The sequence below is a fragment of the Alternaria hordeiaustralica genome, assembly GCF_023758085.1.
Source record: "Alternaria hordeiaustralica strain BMP 2776 chromosome Unknown scaffold_2, whole genome shotgun sequence".
NCBI classification, from domain to species: Eukaryota; Fungi; Ascomycota; class Dothideomycetes; order Pleosporales; family Pleosporaceae; genus Alternaria; species Alternaria hordeiaustralica.
Genome location: NW_026056774.1, coordinates 1,167,750 through 1,182,131, shown reverse-complemented (window position 1 = coordinate 1,182,131; position 14,382 = coordinate 1,167,750). Strand labels below are relative to the sequence as shown.

Here is a 14,382-nt window from a genome sequence, read left to right as displayed (position 1 = left end):
AAGAACACCAAAGCTTCATAGGTCCGAACTCATACGGCATGTTCATAGACCGGAGTTACTTCAGGTCAACTACGCGTCAAACGTCCCAGGGCAACAGCATTCTCAACTACTTCTCGCGCTGCAGCATGCATTACTCACGTATGATCTTGCAAAGGATCCGTACGTCGTCGCATTATTGGACCAACAAAAGCATGGCTTTGATGTCTCTCGCCAGCTGAACAAGCTGTGGAACAGCAATAAGACTTATTGCCTCGACCAGTTGAAACAGCTGGTTTCAAAAGCGGAAGCCATGGCAGACGAGCTCGGAATCTCAGCAATGGAGTACTACGTACATCAATGCATTGGCAAATTCGAAAAGACAACTCAAGGGTCGGATCAGCAGCTACTGGATTTGACCACCAATGAGCGACAACATCTACTGAGCATATTCCAAGGCCTTCCCCTTCAGGACCCTGCACCTTCACCTGCTACCATCATCGAGAAGATGTCCCACAAAGTTGAAAAGCTTATCGACACTCTGGTCGCTGAAGCCAATGGCACCCCAGGCTTTACCGGTCTTGTATTCATTGAACAGCGAGTCTGGGTAGCATCAATTGCTGAAATTTTAGCATGCCATCCACGAACCAAGGATCTGTTGCGGGTAGGGACATTCGTCGGTACATCGCAGACAAGCAAACGCAAAACAAACGTATGCGCTCTGGCAGAACCAGCCAACCAACAAACCACGCTCGACGACTTCCGTGCTGGGGTCATTAATCTCGTCCTGGCGACAACTGTTCTTGAAGAAGGTGTCGACGTATCTAGTTGCCATCTCGTGGTATGCTTCGAAAGACCCAAGAATCTGAAAAGCTTTGTTCAGCGACGCGGAAGAGCGAGGCGACAGGAGTCGCGTTACTTCATCCTCGTCCCAGATACTGGCGAAGCACGATCTTTAACATCGTGGCAAGGGCTTGAGGCTGAGATGAGGAGAGCGTATGAAGACGATAAACGCAAAGTTCAGGTGGCTCAGGAGGCAGAACAGAAGGACGAGGTGGGTGAGCGCTACTTCAGTGTCCCAGGTACCGGGTGAGTGAGAAGTCTTTACTAGCAGCGTTTGCTTTCGTACCTTGCCCCATCGGCCTTCACTTACTGGAGACACTAGTGCATTGTTGACTCTGGAAAACGCGGCTCAACATCTCTACCATTTCTGCGCGCGCTTAGGGGGCAACACCTACGTCGACACGCGACCTGAAATCGACTTTACCAACACCCTGGGGCGGATCACTGCTACCATCACGCTACCAATCTGTGTTGACCCTACTGTAAGGAAAGCTAAGAGTCTGCAGTCGTGGAGCACCGAGCGAATGGCTCAGAAAGACGCTGCCTTCGAGGCATATAAGGCTCTTTACCTGCACGGATTGGTAAACGAGAATCTACTCCCCGTCCAAGAAGAGGGAGACGACAACGCGGCCCAATACCAGATTCCAGACGATCGCCCATCCCTTGTACCTGTTTCTCAAACTCTCGATCCGTGGGCGGTGGTTGCGCAATCTCATGAATGCGAACCTGACTTATGGTACCGCACCTTGCTTGAGGTGAAGACGCCAGGGGAGGAACCGATGCGCATGATACTACTAACACCAGCTTCCATGCATGAGATTTCTAATATCTTACTGCACTGGAACGAATCGAAGCAGTACACTGCTACAACCTCCGCTCTTTACGGTGCATCTTTGGTCGACATCGACATTGATCTGTTACGCTCCATCACGTGGAAGATTTTGCGCTCGGTTTTCGGAGCACACATCATCAAAGGGGTCGACGACTTTCTCTGTCTACTTGCTCCATGCGACTCATCGGGATATATGATGACAGAGAACGAGCTCTACGAATGGAATGCGACAACGGAAGGCCAGCGCCCAGCATCCAAAATTCTGGCTCAAGGAAACCTGGACATATCGAACTGGGGTCTGACTTCCTTGCAAGGAGACCTCCGGAAGTTCATGCCCATGTCTATCGAGCTTCCAGAGTCCCCAGACCTGACAGGCATTGACGAAACCCTGATACAAGTTGTGCGTTTGCCCAAACGTCGAGACTTTTTACATGCGGTATTTGAGAACGCAAACAAGAGCGAAGCGTATACCAAAGTAGAGAGTCTACTAGCTTCATCATGTCTTGTTGAAGCTCTTCCGACTAGATACGCCATTCTGGGCTTGTTGTTACCATCGATCCTGCACAAGCTTGAGGTATACATGATCGCGGATACACTTCGAACGACGATTCTCCAGCCAGCTGGATTCGAGGCATCGGACCTTCCAGTCATCATCACAGCACTTACTTCATCCGCGGTTGACAAGCGCGACAACTACCAGAGGATGGAATTCCTTGGCGACTGTATTTTGAAGTTCGTCGCTTCGCTTCATCTGATGGCTGCAAATCTCATCATGCCCGAAGGTATTCTCACTGGGAAGAAAGGCAAGCTTGTCAGTAACGGCTACCTGGCACGAGCTACACTTGCTGCGGGCTTAGACAAGTTCATCTTCTACAAGAACTTCACCGGCGCAAAGTGGAAGCCGCGATACATTAGTGATACACTCGCTGATAGCGCGCCGCCGACTAAGCAAGAGAAGTCATCGAAGCTCATCGCCGACGTCATAGAGTCGCTCATTGGCGCTTCGTATCTGGTCGGTGGCTTCCCCAAAGCGTTCGCATGTGTGCAAGCTCTCCTACCGCTAGAGAAATGGACGCCTATCCCGGAAGCGAACGAGATACTCTACAACGCGGCCCCCTCTCAAGACACAGTAACAAACTTGGCCCTGGTGGAGAAGCTACTTGGTCACACGTTCAACAAGAAGGACCTCCTACTAGAATCTCTCACCCACTCTACGTTCCGCGGCCCAAACGTGCACTGCTCGTACGAGCGTTTTGAGTTTCTAGGAGACGCAGTGCTCGACTACATCATCTCGAAGAGGCTCTACGCTCATGAGTCGAGGCTGCCGCATTGGAAGATGCATGGCGTCCGAACAGCAATGGTAAACGCGGCGTTCTTGACTTACTGTATGTTCGAGACTACGGTAGCGGAAGAGTTGACCAACAAGTCCACCTTCCAGCCAGAAGTGCATCATAGAGCTCTGTGGCAGTTCCTTCGATCTTCAAGCCCAGAGCTCATCGCCGGGCGGACTGCAGCCCTGCAACAACATAACGAGGCACGTCATGCGATCGCTACAGCTCTAGCGCACGACAACCGCTTCCCGTGGCATGCGCTCTCGCTCACTGACCCACCCAAGTTTCTCTCTGATATAGTTGAGAGCGTGATCGGCGCCCTCTACATCGATTCTCAGGGCTCCATCCCCGTGTGCGAGGAGTTTGTCCGTCGTCTGGGTATCCTGCCATGTCTCGAGCGCATTCTTCGGGATGGTGTGGACTGCTGGCATCCGAAAGAGCGGATCAACACGCTTGCGGCGGATAAGGGTATCAAGTACGTCCGGGTCACGAGCGACCAAGGCAAGTCTGGTAAAGGAGCGAGTAGCCCGGAGAAGGGGTATAGGGTACAGGTGAGAATTGGCGGGAAGGATGTGGGAGGTGTGGTCGAGGGAGTCAAGAGGTTGCAGACTGAGACTATCGCTGCCTGGAAGGTTATCGCGCTGCTTGAAGGCGCAGCTGATGATTCTGTACCAACGAAGGCAGCAGAGGGTGAAGAAGAGGAAGATGAAGAAGACGAGGAAGATGGGGGTGTTGCTGTTGTACCAACGACGGCAGCCGAGGAGGACGAATCAGACGAGGAAGATGAGTTCTTCGATGCTGAAGAAGGCGGTGGAGTCATGTTGGAGATTTGATGCGTAGAGGGGGGAGTCATGCTGGAGGGTGCTGAACAGACGGTGGCCTATCACGTATGATAACGCACTGGTCTTTGCTAGCCGGTTGATCACACTCTCATCTCTACCGCCCCTTGTGTAGATTGTGGCTCACTGGATATTTCCACGCCTATCATATTCCATAGAAGCTCATTGTTGCCTACGACTGTCAACATGTCAGTACCGGTTTTGGCCCCCATGCAGTGAGGCAGTGCCTCTGGACTATACTTTGGTTCCCCGCATCCTTTCACCCTTCCTCGAACCTAATTGAGGTCTCGTAACAACCATTTGCGGTGTTTCAAGCGCTTATAGAGTATCCTAGATACCCCTCTAGCATACGGAGGCGTTGCCGAGACGTAGTCTGCCCAATGGTAGTTATCGCTTATAGACGATAACGCATTGTTTCCTTTTGCACAATGACGATGACCTTTGCACGGTGATTGTGATTGGTACTGCGCCGTACATCAAAGGAGGCGTTCACGAGTTAAATCTCCGAGGAAGTCTTTGCCAAGACGTGTAGGGTGTGGTCTGGAGTCGGCAACGCCGAGCATCCTGACCAGAGGAAAGGTGCAGCCTCGAGAAGACGGCTCGTGCCTATCGCCAGCGGCAAAGTAGCTTTTGCCACTGTTCACTCCCATGTCCCCCTCTTATAGCTTCCTAGCTGTGTTGCCAATCGCTGGGGTATTCGGCCCATTTCGTCTTCCAATTGTCACTGTCAACCACTCATCCCTACCACCCAAGGTATGCTTCCTCTTCTACAATGACAAATACGTCGCTTATCGATAGCATTTATCCCGATTAGCCAAGTTCGTGGCTGAGGGTCGCGGTTGTCGCATCGAGCGAGCCGTGCGGCACGGTTGTGGAGGAGGAAGTTTGAAGCGCGTTTATGCGTTGGATGCAGCTTGAGGAAACAGAACGAAACGAAGCCAAAAGCTTTGGATCCTCTGCCTGAATTCCCTCCGAAGATAGATATCCGCTGGATGATATATTCCTTCGTCAGTTCGGCCGTGGCGTCAGTCATCGGATCGGTATGGCGGCTTGGAGCGCTGAAGTCACCCGGTGCGAGTAGTGTTCTCACTGGCTCGAGATTGCGCCATTAGAGTGCTCGAGGGTATGATTCTGCCTTGCGAAGACCAAACAGGTAGTTTGATCCCTTCTTCGATTTGTATGTTCGGAGTCTGGCGTCGACAGCTTAGGAACTTGCTCCGAGAAGCCTGTGCTCTAGCATAGTCCCCAAACCCAGACGTAAGTCTTGCATCCTACAATACAAGCACTGAGCTATACAGACTCTAGCTTCAACTACCATGGAAAGCGCGAGAATATGTTACCCTAGGCTTTGTAAAAGATACGTGGTTGTAGTATCTGTTGCTTCCGACACGGGAGCCAGCGCTCACACGACCCTAAAGTCTCGGCAACTCAGTCTTCTCGGAAGCTGCCTAAGGCAGTACCAGTGAGCCCTTGATATCTTTGTGCCCTTGCAATGCCCTCGGATGCCTGGCTGGTCTCTCGGTGTAGGTACTTGTTGAGGGTAGTCGTATGATACCATAAAACCGACCGGCCTCAGGTCCGACAGCGCGGCAGGTCCCCTCAGCTCTACCCGGGAAGCTGGTATGTATGTCTCATTCAACAGCCATCGGGCCGTATGGCATGTTGTGTATGGGTAATAGACCCTATGCAGAGTCATTGGATGGATGCGGATAAAATGACGTGCCGGTCAAGGAGGGTTCGGGCTGATGCCTGGTATCGGTTGAGCATCTTGTGATGTAGCAGTATTGATCAGCGGTCCATACAAGAATCCATAGCTTGGAGGGAGCCAATTCACTCACCCTTAGCGCCATGTTGGATTGCAAGCACTTGACAGGTAGCACTGTTGCTTCCAGGGGAGGCTATATGTGTGGGTCCGATGTAAGACACTTCGATGATACTCGGAGCGGAATACGTAAGCTTTTTTGGCTGGTAGGGCTGTTGGAGTGGACCCAAAATCCGATGCCTCAGGCTGTCCGGTGTTGTTGCAATATGTAATCGGTGTGTGCGGCGCTTGCCAAAAGGGCCGGCTCGGCACAGCCGAATTGTAGGGCAGAGCGGAATAGGCATCGCACGATAGGTGTTGCGGGAGAAATTATGTTGTCAGAGCGGCTCCGGGAGTTGCAGACTAGTGTGGCGGAGGCACAGTTGAGGTGGTTTCCTTCCGACGCTCCGTTGTGGTGAGGCGCTCGTGGTGCCGTGTGGCGTATTCGCTGTTCTGACAAGACTGCCTGACGGCCACTTCCCGGGCCCGAACATCAATGCAATGTGACTGCTCTCGGTAGGGGCGAAAATTACCTAGCTACCGTTGCTCTGTCTAGTGATCTTTGATTGAGGCGCGGAAACCGCATAGCAAGACTCGATGGAGAAAAATATCTTGTGTAACTATAAAGCGCGCAGTATCTTCGATACGAAATATATAACTACGGAACAGCCATCATTTTTCCAGACCTTCATCTTGCAAGATATCGAGATTCGACACCTACTTCCAATCGTCTCTTCATCCTCTCTCCAGCTTCATCATGTCGTCTTGTTCAAACCAAATGCCACAGTCGTCTACTGGTGGCAGACCTACCGGCGCGACAGGTGGTGGCTACAACAAATATCCATGCCCAAACTGGCAGCAGGCAGGTCACCCATCAAATTACAACTTCGTCGACCAAAAGGATCAGCTGTGCGCTCATTGCATGGTCAGTATATCAGTTCCACGGTTTCGCACTGCGCTAACCATTCTATCAGTGCGCACCCCGCCGGCGCTGAAAGGAAGCATCTTGCAACATCAGTGCAGATGGGCTTGGAGAGTCGCAGTCGTGCTTATTTTGAACACGTTGCGAGGGCGTTTTCAGTTCTTGTGGGGTACTATTTGGGTTCTATTCGGGTGTTTGTTGAGTCAAGTGACGATGTTTAGATCAAGCTGCACTGCTTGAGTTGACGCAAGTTTAATGGAATGGAAGCTGATTGCGCATGTTTCTCCTCCCCACCTTGCAAGTCAGTGTCAGTGTCCAGCACCGATCGCTTTTCTTGCACTCACCATGCTGCAGCTGATCCACTCCGAGTGTTGACTTGTCTACACGGCATCCCATGATCAGGATTCGCATACATGCGGAAGAAGCTGCTTGTGGTAAGAGCATCTGACGTCAAAGCGGCATCCGCACCCCAACTAGGGATACTGCGAGTGCCTTCGTCCTCCGTTTCAACCATCTACGCCTCGCACTGCAACGGACCGAGCCTGAGCTTCCATGGCTGGAAGGCTATGCGGGCGTCTACTCTTGGAATCGGCAGATGGCGCGAGAATTCTCAGCAGCGGCGGCGACAGGTGGACCCCCAACCAACACCCACGTTAATCAGCGCCTTAGCCGGTTCCTCATCAGCCGTGATTGATCGACGATGGATGCACAATGATCAGGCGGGGCAATAACCGAGGGAATCCGCTTTCTCTGTTGAGAGTGCACGATTGCAACGGAAGGGGCGTCCAATCGGTCTAGCTAAACCCTCGAATCGAGAGAACTGATGAGCCGAAGAAGCCGGACAATCACCAGTACCACCAAGATTGCTCATGTTTGGCATCCCATATTATGATGCTACACCAGCTGATATGCATAGGAGAGTACTCAGCGTCGCGATCACTGTCACGGATCGGGTTTCCATCTTCAGCGGACTCTCGATCCATCACTTCGATCTGTTCACCCTTTTGAGTCCGTAGACCCCAAGCTGCCACCGATTGACAACGGCTTCGTACCATGAGAAGTGCCAATTCCAAGCCAGCACGTTCACTCTACTGCAGGGAAAGCGGGACTTTACGCGCTAAGCGCGCATGATTCGTTGTCTTTCATGTTGGACAGCCTCTGCTTCGACGAATCATGCGCACACTCAAAAGAATCCGGAAGGGCTTGCCACATTCCGTAGCGCAAGGCCATGACAAAGACGCCAAAGATGTGAGCTAGCTCTGTTTCACCCAGACATGTTAGGTCCCTTTAGGCAAATGATGCTTGATATGATCTGGTTGGATACCATCCAGAATGACATGCAGAAGCCCGTTATCGAGCAACAGACCGAGGGCCGGTAGCTGGGAGACGGCAAAAGGAAAACTCTAGATCGACGCTGATCTCGACCAGGCGATTAAGCGCGCAAAAACGTGGCATGCCGATTCATTGGAATTGGAAATGCACAGTGGGTCTCTAAGCCTGCGAAGTACTCCAGGGAACCCAGCTCCCCGCATCCTTACATGTCTGTCCCGCCGAGTCATGAGCGCGGTGAATTCCCCAACGGCTACCGGGTTTCGCCAGGACACAGGGCCGATTCAGTATAGTGTGGTCTCTGTCAGAAGATTGAGCAGTGACGTCGTTTTGGCAGTTCCCACGGTACTAACTCCCACGCTATCTCCATGATGATAGTTTAGGGTTTGCACCAAATCTCCGCACTACGCAGATAGTAGTTGGAGCAGTAGCACGGGGCAAAGCGCCCGCCGATCACCACAGTTCATCCATCGTGACATGGCAGTGCTTACAGTGTATGCTTGTTGGAAGCGACACATCTCGTATCGTATACAACGGCCAGCCACGGAGATACGCACACGGAAAATAACACTTGAGTTGGACCCGAGGTTTGACTATCCGGACTTTTGCAGGATCCTTGATCCCAGGCATCGACCTCTTCTGCGACCACGCTGAGCCTTACGCACACACCAGCAGCGATCCGTCCTCGAGCCACATCATCGGAAAGCAACGAATGGGAAAATATATTCACGTCACACACGGCTCAACTTGTCATGCGACTGCGCCGTCGGCAATTCTAACCCAGAAAAACAAAGCAGCAGTATATGGTATCCTCAGGTAGATTATCGGGGCCATGTTTTGGAGATAGACAGGTCATCCCGTACGAAGCTACGGGCCTGGTGTAAACTGCGGCCGGCGCTACAAGACACAGATTCACTGGACGCAACAATCCAACATCGCAAGCTCTTGAATACTCCACCTAAGCTAATGAAGCAACCTCTTCCGACGTATGAGGTATGTGCTGAAAACATGTGACCGCAGGTCTATGCATGCAGGTGCAGGAAAAAACAACTACTCCATCCCAAATAACTGGGTATGCATATGCAGGTTAGGTTAGCCGAGTAAACGCATATTTGTCGCAACCAACACGATCTTCAATTTCGTTTCATCGCTCATACTCCTCAACAACGAAGACGCAACACCGCTTCCATGATGATATCAGGTGTAGCATGACTAACAACGACCCAACCTTCGGCCTGAGGATTTTGAGCCTGAATGACCTAGGCATGTCATGGACCGCACGGTGGTAACGACAGAAATACCAAGCGTTTAAGCCGCGGTCTTGACCATGCAGCCTTACGATGACCGATGACCTGCACTGTTCGTGACAGCCATGTGCGCAGGCCGTCCCAACAAAGGAAGCCGCGAAACCACCGGCACTACCCACCGCTCACGATATCGATATGAAGTCCACTCGTATGTCTTACTTCCAAACACCCAAGGCACGTAAATCGGGCAGGTGTGCAAGGCGTAAAAAAAACGTCCCGTCCGTCATCCTTCCTCTAAGCGCCGGCTTGTGCGGCGCGGTCGTAACAAAAGCGAGCCAAAACCTGGTCCTGGACCCAGCTGATCAACGCTAGGCCTTCCCAAACCCACGTCTTGGTCTAGTCCAGTAAGCATCGCCTGGATATGATGGTGGCTTGCACGCTCTGGAGGAGTGCTGCGGCGCAGCAAGCGCCGGCGCGTAAATGGGGTTGAAGCGAAATGGGCCGATCCTGCCTTGAACAAACGGACGACGACCGCGTCCCTGGAATGAGGGCCAAAATCAATGGGTCGGTTGCTAACCAACGAGTCGGTATACGAGAATAGTATAGTGCTGTGGTTCTTTTCAGGCCAGCAATGTGCTGGCTGGGCAAGGCAGACGTGTAGCTACGCAGCATCGCAATTCGCGCAGGTACGTCGGATACAGCTTCATCACTGTTTCATGACTACATCATCATCTGTGCTTTTGGACTCCCGCCCGCTTATGTTGGGGTCGTGCTTACGTTGCTGATATGATCTCCAGATATTGGTGCACTAGCCGTGACATCCAACGTGCCGCAGCCGAGCTCTCGCATCGTGAGTACGAGGGTCGCCATGTTCTCGTACTTTCCCTATTGATCACAGTACGTTGCGCGATGAAATCGCCCCAAGAGGTAGAGTGTGTTCGTAGCTATCCCCCCTGTTACCAATGGGCGTTTCGTCCCATGCGCACCTCTGGATCTTGTGAGAGTGAAGCCATGGCCGATGAGTAAAGTTGGTATTGAGATTTGATTAGTTATTATGATTCCTAACTTTGCTTTGACTACCTCATAACATCATGCACCTCTGAATGGAGAGCCGTGAGAATTCTCGGTCCTATCAAGATTGACCACCTTGACGTTTTGCAGCCTCACCAACGCCATGTCGCGAAGTCGAATATGGGAAGAGCTCGTGTAATCGTTAATATGATATCGTGCTCTTTAGTGTAATTATCCAGTTTCTGTGAATGTGTTAGTTTGCATCTCTTGCTTATGGGTACCATGAAGAACTCACCAGTCTCAACACCGGGTTGCCTTCCGTCCAATCCTCCAGTGACCTTCTTCTTCAACTTAGACAGCCCGATCTTAGCCTCATCCTTTGCGAATTTCGCATTTCGTGCAGGCTTCCATTGCATCAACCCACGGTGCTTCCTCTCTTCAGTTCTCTTGTTCTGCTTGTTGACACTTCCATTTCCGCTCGATGATGTTTCATCTGTCTCGGCTGTGGTACTTGTACGAGCTGTTGACATGGACTGGCGAGCTTGATGATCCTCGGTTGGCGATAGATCGGTCTTTTGTGACTTCAGTTGACCATTGCCTTTGCTTTGATCACCTCCGCCCTGGCCACCACTCATAGCCTTCGCGTTGCCTACCGTATCAGCATCTTCGACACCGATATCGGATGAAGAATAGTTTGCGCCATAGTCGTCATCAGAGTCGTCGTTATCCTCATTGTCGGATGGATGGTGACGGTCGTGTAGTGGCTCTTCAACGCCAGGTTCACGTCTCTTTTGGCGTCTGGTATTCATGTAGGCTTTAGGGTTGTCTCCAAAAGCACCTGACCAGTCCTGACCATCCTTCGCGAGCCACTGACGCTTCTCTTCCTCACTCGCATTCTTCAGGATGTCACGTCCTGTAGTCAATGACTGGTCATGCAGCTCCTGCACGCGATCTGGTATCTCCTTTTCGACCTTGTGGTTTCGAACACCCTCCGTAACACAAGCCTCCCATGTCTCGAAGGTCTCGCGTGTGTCATTGTCGGTGATGAAAGCAGCGTGCGCCTCGTCTGTACCGGCCTTGAAGCGAGCACGGAATTGCAGGCGACCCACCTCTTGGAGGTCATCGAGACCAGGTTCCTTGTGGCAGTTTGATTCGGTGATGTAGTTCTGTGTGAGTCGAGCAGGAGCAGCGGTCTTCCAGATTGGGATGTTAATGTCTGCATCCTCGTTGTCGATGAAGTGCTGGAGCCAGATCACGGCATAAGCGTCGGCCTTGCGATGATTGCTGATGTGGAATTCGAACACGATCGGTGACCTGTAGCGGTGCTTAACTGGTAATCGGACGTTGTTCTTTCCATTGCCTTCTTCCAAATCCCAGTAATAGCCATCGCCTTCTTGGAGCTTGGTGGCAGCGCTGCGGCCTAGCTTGCCGGTGCTACCTCCAGTCCGCAACTTGATCTTGGGGTGATGGTTGTAGCCTAGAGCCAGAATGCGCTGCGACCGGAATTCGAAGGTGCCGACGTCCCAGCCAAGCATCTGCGGTGGTAGACGAGTTTCGATGCTGCGGAATAACAGAGAGATGCGTATGCGACCGAAACCGATACCACCGTCGAGCGGATACCATCGCGTAACCTGGGATGATGTTTCGAGGATGTCAGATAGCTTCAGTGGAACCACGCCTAGAATGGGGTCGTGCTCCCTGTTCCTTTGGTCGCGCACCGTTACCGTGATGATGGCCGATCGCCAGTCACGAACGAATCGTTCGGTACCTGCGTTGAAGATGGGCTGAGATGAGACAGCCTTCGAACGAGTTCGGTAGACTAGCTCGTCGTTGAACAAGATCGTACAGTAGCTGTTCGGAAGATTGCCACCAGTCTCTTCTTTGCCTTCGCCGTAAGGCTTCGCAGGCTCGTACTCGCGACCTCTAGGGTCGGCACTACCCTTGACGTTCTCGAGCTCTAGGTTCACGATCTGGTGGCAGACCACACTGCAGATACCGCTAGGCCAGAGAGGATCCGGTGGAGTGTGCATGACAGCATCATCCTCTTCGGAGTTGATGACACCCTTCTCGTCTTGTAGCTCAGGCTTGTCCTTCAACTCGTCTGGGAGAGACTTGTTCTTGCCGTCCGTTCGCATCTCTTTCCTGAATTTCGGCTTGGTGAAGTAGCCGACTTCCCAGTGAAGTTCTCCAGGCATCTCGCTATCGGCATCCATACCAGCCAGCTTTGAAGTCTGCGGGTACATCTTGCCGGGGTGTTGAATCATCTTCTGCATGGAAATCTCGACCTTTCCGACAATGTCATCGGCGGTGTGTCGGTCGGAGTCCCAGAGTTCTACGCTCAGATTCTCATTGGCTTTGATCAATTCCGGTCCAACAAGAACAGCTGCTGTCTCTTCCCAGATCGGATTCAGATCATCGGTAATGACCCGAGTGCAGTACATGGGTTTTCCGTATTTTGAGAAGGCGATAGTGATGTAAGGGTCGCTTCCACCATGTTTCGATCCGCGTTTGTCTTGCTTGCTCAGGCCAACAGCGCGGTGAATACGGATCCAGAGAACACCGAGGGCTTCTGTGTCCTTCTGAACGGAGTCGCCCTGGAGAATAGCTCGCATGTCGATAGACATGGACTTGGGCGCAACATACACTAGGCTGATTAGCATGTTTTCTTTCTCCGTCTAGAAGGGCTCACTTACTGCTTGCCGCTGCCTTGATGGCGTAGTTGACGAAGTTACTGATCAATGGAAGGTTGAGGATGTTTACACCCTTCTCCACCATGGGTGTACATCCGGCACTGACCTGCGGTGCGCCCATCAACGTGAAGGTCAATGTCTTCAGGAAAGGAGGCTCCGGTGTCATGTTGAGACGCAGGCGAACTGTGCCGACAAGTCCCTGCAATTCGACGAAAATGGGCAGCGGAACACCGAAGAGACCCTTAATTCCCAAGTAGAATACCAGCTGCATGTGCATGTTTCGTGCCCTCTCCGAAACTCGCTTTCCACTGGGGCTCGCATGATATGCGAAAGAGACCTCCAGATTGTAGTAATCGCCACCTTCTTCGTCTGCTGCTGCTTCTTGTGGGTCTTTCGTCTTTTTGTTCTCTTCGTGGATGGACCTCTTCATGTCGCCCATGTGTGAGTCTGGAAGTGCTCGCAAGCTAAGGATGCGCAACGGGTTGCTTCCTTGGTTGATTTCGGCCACGCGGACATTTTCGATGACACCAGGTACGGAGGCCTGCATGACATCTTCAAGCATGTCCGCAACCCCGGAGAACATGTCGGGATTGATAAGGCCCCAAACAATAGCGAGAAGCGTGTTCATCCATTCGACGGACTCGGGTAGCAAATTCAGAGAGGCCTACAAGATGGTTAGCTATCGCTCATGTGGGTGGACTTTCGCAAATACACACCATCTGGCCACGGACTTGCTCGCTGTCCCACTCTACCTCTCGTCCGCTGCGCACGACTTCCTTCATCCAGAGAAATACGCCAGAAGCCAAGCACATGCCGAGTGGTATGAGACCCTTCAGTGCGCCACCGAACATCTTGCCTACGACAACTGTTCCAATCAAGATACCCGCGCACAGGTAGTTGGCTCGTGTTTCGAGTGCGGCAAACATGGGCTCGTAGCTGACTGAGGGTGTCGGGTGGAAGAGAACGTTCGTCTTTTCGCCGTGGATCGGTACGTCGGTCGTCGTGCCTTCGGCGACTGGATCTGGTGGAGCTGTGACATCCTGGTTGTGCTTGTAGTCTTCGAGAGATTGGGAGGCGTCGGTCTTGATAGGCTGCACAGTATTAGCGAGTGAATATGGAGCCGGCATAGAAGACGTACTGTTTGCTTATCAAGGTTTGCATTTGGTATGACTAGATGCGGGTTCTCGACCTCGTCCATCATATCCTCGTTGACATCGGCAATGGTGACTTCCCTACCAGTCGTAGGGTCAGTAACAACCTGCTCCGTACCCTTTATTTGTCTTTCCTGCTGCTTATGGGGTTGCGATTGCTGCTGATTTTGCTGCTTGGATGCTTCGTCTATTCTCTTGTCCCGAGCCGCCTTGTCCTTGTCCAGATTTTCGACGAACTGCCTGACGGTAGGGATTGGGTTATGGCCCGAGTAATGCCCTCCCGGGGCGTGTTGCTGCTGTTGTGACGCCATGCTGTGCTATATCTCCTCCGAAGTGACCGCCCAAGTCAAAGTCAAGGGTGTGGAGGGGCGAAAGGGCTCACAGCAGTTGCGGCTGTTGCGGGAGGATCG

General features: G+C 52.2%; 2 protein-coding genes across 2 annotated transcripts; one reads left to right on the top strand and one right to left on the bottom strand.

Moving 5' to 3' along the window:
- Window positions 1-289: 289 nt before the first annotated feature.
- Window positions 290-3,815, top strand: J4E84_001853 (uncharacterized protein; the record flags this gene model as incomplete). Its single annotated transcript, XM_049384483.1, has 2 exons — window positions 290-1,065; window positions 1,142-3,815. 2 exons carry the CDS (start codon window positions 290-292, stop codon window positions 3,813-3,815), a joined length of 3,450 nt encoding a protein of 1,149 aa, XP_049247839.1.
- Window positions 3,816-10,362: 6,547 nt separating this feature from the next.
- Window positions 10,363-14,283, bottom strand: J4E84_001852 (uncharacterized protein; the record flags this gene model as incomplete). The annotated part of the gene is made up of 5 exons (XM_049384482.1): window positions 10,363-10,373; window positions 10,427-12,775; window positions 12,825-13,485; window positions 13,538-13,912; window positions 13,960-14,283. 5 exons carry the CDS (start codon window positions 14,281-14,283, stop codon window positions 10,363-10,365), a joined length of 3,720 nt encoding a protein of 1,239 aa, XP_049247838.1.
- Window positions 14,284-14,382: the final 99 nt, after the last annotated feature.